The sequence below is a fragment of the Coturnix japonica genome, unplaced genomic scaffold (genome assembly GCF_054131305.1).
Source record: "Coturnix japonica strain WE unplaced genomic scaffold, WE-NBRP24 Scf043, whole genome shotgun sequence".
In the NCBI taxonomy this organism is placed as follows: Eukaryota; Metazoa; Chordata; class Aves; order Galliformes; family Phasianidae; genus Coturnix; species Coturnix japonica.
Window position 1 is genome coordinate 3165714 of NW_028188946.1, and position 4641 is coordinate 3170354.

General features: G+C 41.8%; 1 protein-coding gene across 2 annotated transcripts; it reads right to left on the bottom strand.

The window, feature by feature from the left end:
• Nucleotides 1–1327: 1327 nt before the first annotated feature.
• On the bottom strand, nucleotides 1328–4236 carry LOC107307118 (uncharacterized). Of its 2 annotated transcripts, XM_085531604.1 has the most exons (4): nucleotides 4087–4234; nucleotides 3911–4016; nucleotides 2454–2558; nucleotides 1328–1627 (listed from the first exon to the last, which is right to left on the bottom strand). In XM_085531604.1, the coding sequence occupies exons 1-4, from the start codon at nucleotides 4138–4140 to the stop codon at nucleotides 1494–1496; spliced, it is 399 nt and encodes a 132-aa protein (XP_085387730.1). In that variant the 5' UTR covers nucleotides 4141–4234; the 3' UTR covers nucleotides 1328–1493. The 2 variants fall into 2 exon arrangements, 1 of the variants encoding a protein (XP_085387730.1); XR_014940520.1 differs by lacking the exon at nucleotides 2454–2558 and having other exon boundaries at nucleotides 3911–4236.
• Between the last annotated feature and the right edge of the window lie 405 nt (nucleotides 4237–4641).

Consider the following 4641-nt stretch of genomic DNA (forward strand, 5'->3'; position numbering starts at 1 on the left):
AATAATTGCACACGCTGAAATCAGCGTAACTCTCATAATGGCCCCAAATGGGCACAAGTCAAAGAGTGGCCGCAAATGGGCACGAGTCAAAGAGTGGCCGGGAAGCAACTCGGCTCCCTCAGGCCATAAATGTAGGTTACGGGGCTGGGTTAGCCCGGATAGAAAAAAATGGGCTAGCCCAGCCCCGTAAGCAAGGATAAATAAAGCCAATTTGGCTAAAATAATTTGATTTGAAAAATAAAGCCAATTAAATTCAGTTAATTTGAGTTAATTTGAGTTAATTTGAGTTAATTTGAGTTAATTTGAGTTAATTTGAGTTAATTTGAGTTAATTTGAGTTAATTTGAGTTAATTTGAGTTAATTTGAGTTAATTTGAGTTAATTTGAGTTAATTTGAGTTAATTTGAGTTAATTTGAGTTAATTTGAGTTAATTTGAGTTAATTTGAGTTAATTTGAAGCCAAACTTAAAGCCAATCTAGTTGATATTAATTGAATGCAAAACTTAAGCCAATTTGGATTAGAAATTTAGATTGCAAAGCAAAATCCAATTTGGTTGACAATAATTGAATGCAAAGCTGAAGTCAATCTGGGTTGAAATTAATTGACTCCAGAACAAAAGCCAATTTGGTTGACAAACAATAATTGCACACGCTGAAATCAGCGTAAATCTCATAATGGCCCCAAATGGGCACAAGTCAAAGAGTGGCCGCAAATGGGCACAAGTCAAAGAGTGGCCGGGAAGCAACTCGGCTCCCTCAGGCCTTAAATGTAGGTTACGGGGCTGGGTTAGCCCGGATAGAAAAAAATGGGCTAGCCCAGCCCCGTAAGATTGGATAAATAAAGCCAATTTGGCTAAAATAATTTGATTTCAAAAATAAAGCCAATTAAACTGAGTTAATTTGAGTTAATTTGAGTTAATTTGAGTTAATTTGAGTTAATTTGAGTTAATTTGAGTTAATTTGAAGCCAAATTTAAAGCCAATTTGGCTGATATTAATTGAAATCAAACCTTAAACCAATTTGGTTAAGGTTAAATAATAGCAAAGTTCAAGCCAATTAGTTTAAAATTTTGCTAAAGCCAATTCAATTAAGGTAGATAGACTGCAAAGCTACAGCCAATTAGATTAAACTTAAATGGTTGTAAAGCTACAACCAATTTAAGTAACATTAAATGATTGCAAAACTAAAGCCAGTTTGATTAACAATGACTGATTAAAAGCTAAAGCCAATTTTGTTAACATAATTAATTAAAAAGCTATAACAAATTTGATTAAGATTAATTAACAACAAATCAAAAACCAATTTAGTTGCAGTGATATGATTACAAAACAAAACCCAGTGTGGGTGAAGTTAATAGATTACAAAGCTAAAACCAATTTGTTTAAGTGTGATGTCAAATCTAAAACCAATTTGGGTAAGGTTAACTGAACGCAAACCTTAAACCAAATTGGTTAACAGAACTTAACTCAAAAGCTAATTCCAATTAAATGGAGGTTAATTGACTAACATGAAGCTGATGTGCTGTTGTGATGGATCGTCAGCCCCCCAAAGCTTTATTGAACGCCTGCATGGCAGCATGGAGCGCTGCATCAAAGGGGAACATCCATCAGCCAGGGAATATAAGGGCCCTAAGGAAGAAAAAGAGATAGTTAGATCAATGGGCTGAAACAAGTGGGACATGAAAATGTAAAATAGTGGGCAAGGCCCAAAAATCTGCTACAAAAAACACTAAAATGGAGCAAAAAGTGCAAAAGAAGAACACAGAGAATGGCAAAATGAACAGCAAGGCCCAAAAGAGCAGCACAAAAACCATCAAAACAGAACATAATACAACACAAAACACTGCAGAGAACAGGAATAGGGACATAAAGGCGCAACAAAATGATGCAGGAAACTGCAAAATGGAAGAAAGCACCCAAGAGAATATCAAAATATTGGGCAAGGCCCTACAAAAGGATGCAGGGAACACTGAAAAGGAGGGCAAAGCCCAAGAGAACAAGAAAAGGAATGGCAAAATGGACTGAAAAGCCCAAAAGAATGATGAAATGGATGCCTAAATGGACGGCAAAGCCCAAAAGAAGGATGCAATGGATGCCTAAACGGACAGCAAAGTCCAAAAGAATGATGCAATGGATGCCTAAATGGACGGCAAAGCCCAAAAGAATGATGCAATGGATGCCTAAATGGATGGCAAAGCCCAAAAGAACGACGCAAGGAACGCCAAAATGGAGGGCAAGGCCCAAGAGAATGCCTCAAAGAATGTCAAAATGGAGAGCAAGAAAAACACTGCAAGAAACAACTGAGCAACAGCAAAGACCAAACACAAAGACAACACAGTAGGACAAGCACAGACAGCCCATAGGACACCACGGAGTGCAAAAATGAAGTCAAAAACACTAACCTCACATCTCAGTACATAACAAGTAAAAACCAATTGCTGTGTGCTGCCCTTACCTGCTGGGCTGAGAGTTACCATCACAAAGCTGGGTCCAGGCAATGCAGGTTTCTGTTCCTCGCTGCTCTCATCAGGAGCCGCACATCTCTGTGCTCTGCTGGAACCTGTGGGACACAACACGGCAATGAAGGCACTGGGCTAGAATTAATGCTATTAGGGATATAATTAATGCTATTAGGGATAGAATTAATGCTATTAGGGATATAATTAATGCTACTTTTAAGTCTAAATTTGCAGTAAGTTTAACAATTGTATCCCACACTACGATCATAATTAAAGTGACTTTCACATAAAGCACTGAGCATCACTTTTATGACTGCATTTATCATAACAGACACCTTTAGTATTGGGTAAATATTAGGTAAATATCAGTTCCATTAACAAATACTGGTTACAGTCATTATCATTACAACCCGCATTGAGCCGGGGGAGCAGATCAAGATTAACACAAACAAAACATTAACACAAATCCCAAACACAAGTAGAACAACCACAGAAAGACACTGCAAGACAAAAGCAAAGCAAGCAGCCAAGGGTAAGGCAAGGGCAAAAGCAATAAGGAAAGCCAAGGGAAACCAAAGCAAAAGCAACAGCAAACAGACCATTATAGGAAACACCAAGAACAAAGGCCAAAGGGAAAACAGCATGGAGAGCCAAGAGAACAACAAAGGGAACAATGAAACAGAGGGCAAGGCCCAAAAGAATGCTGCATGGAACTGCAAAATAGAGCAAGGCCATAAAGAACACTGCAGGGAACATCAAGATGGAGAACAAGGCCCAAAAGGGCACATACAACTTCAAGATGTAGGGCAAGGCCTAAAAGAACACTGCGTGGAACTGCAAAACAGAGGGCAAGGCCCAAAACAGAACTGCTGAAACATCAAGATGGAGGGCAAGGGCCAAAAAAGACCATGTAAAACATCAAGATGGATGGCAAGGCCAAAGAGAACATCACGCAGAACATCAAGATGAGGACAAGGCCCAAAAGAACACTGCAAGGAACATCAAGATGGAGGGCAACGCTGAAGAGAAAACTGCAGCAAACACCAAGATGAATGGCAAGGCCCAAAAGGGCACTACAAGAAACATCAAGATGGGGGGCAAGGCCTAAAAGGGCACTACAAGAAACATCAAGATGGAGGGCAAGGCCCAATAGAACATTGGGAAGATGATCAAGATGGAGGGCAAGGCAGCAGAGGAAACTGCTTGGAACTCCAACACGGAATGAAAGGCTGAAGGGAATGAAGCACCAAAATGAACAACAAGGCCCATAGAATGAACAGAACATAAAGTGAGAACAAAGGAAACACTGCAGGAAATGCTGGAGAAACAGCAGAGAACAGAGGAAAAGAGAATGCAGAAGGACGAGAGCAGATATTATCATTATAATAATGGAACGTTACCTTCAATCTCAGAATGGAACAGGTAAAAAGCAATTGCTATGTGCTGCCCTTACCTGCTGGGCTGAGAGTTACCATCAGCAAAGCTGGGTCCAGGCAATGCAGGTTTCTGTTCCTCGCTGCTCTCATCAGGAGCCGCACATCTCTGTGCTCTGCTGGAACCTGTGGGACACAACACGGCAATGAAGGCACTGCCCACATCTGCAGGGCAGCTCATAGACACAGCACTCACCTTGGGTTTGGTAGGGAGGGATGTTGGAACCAATAGGGCCCCATGAGACCCCATTGGAACCAATAGGGCCCCACATAAGACCCCATTGGACCTTATAAGGTCAACAACCCAGTGCAAGACCAACCAAGGTCCAAATCAAACAGTCTATGAGTCCAGATGAGACGCATCGCAGACTGAGAAGTGGTGACAATGGGGTGCAGTCCGGTGAGCAGAAACACGGCCAACATGGCGCTCCTTTGTAGGAAGGTAGAAGGGATGAGCCCAGGAACCGCTGAGCCGTCGGTCCCACTGCTGTGCTGGGAATGACCACAAAGCAGATCCTCATCGAAGGACCCAGGGCTCATGGAAGGCAGGAGGTGATGATGGAGATCCTCATAGAAGGACCCAGGGCTCATTGAAGCAGGAGGTGATGATGGAGATCCTCATAGAAGGACCCAGGGCTCATTGAAGCAGGAGGTGATGATGGAGATCCTCATAGAAGGACACAGGGCTCATGGAAGGCAGGAGGTGACGATGGAGATCCTCATAGAAGGACCCAGGGCTCACGGAAGGCAG

Bases quoted from the DNA above. Each gene is read 5' to 3' on its own strand.
- LOC107307118 (XM_085531604.1), bottom strand. From the start codon at position 4,140: ATGGGGTCTCATGGGGCCCTATTGGTTCCAACATCCCTCCCTACCAAA. The intron at 4,017-4,086 runs GTGAGTGCTGTG...TGTGTCCCACAG, and splicing joins CCCTCCCTACCAAACCCAAG to GTTCCAGCAGAGCACAGAGA. The intron at 1,628-2,453 runs GTAAGGGCAGCA...TTTCTTCCTTAG, and splicing joins GGTAACTCTCAGCCCAGCAG to GGCCCTTATATTCCCTGGCT.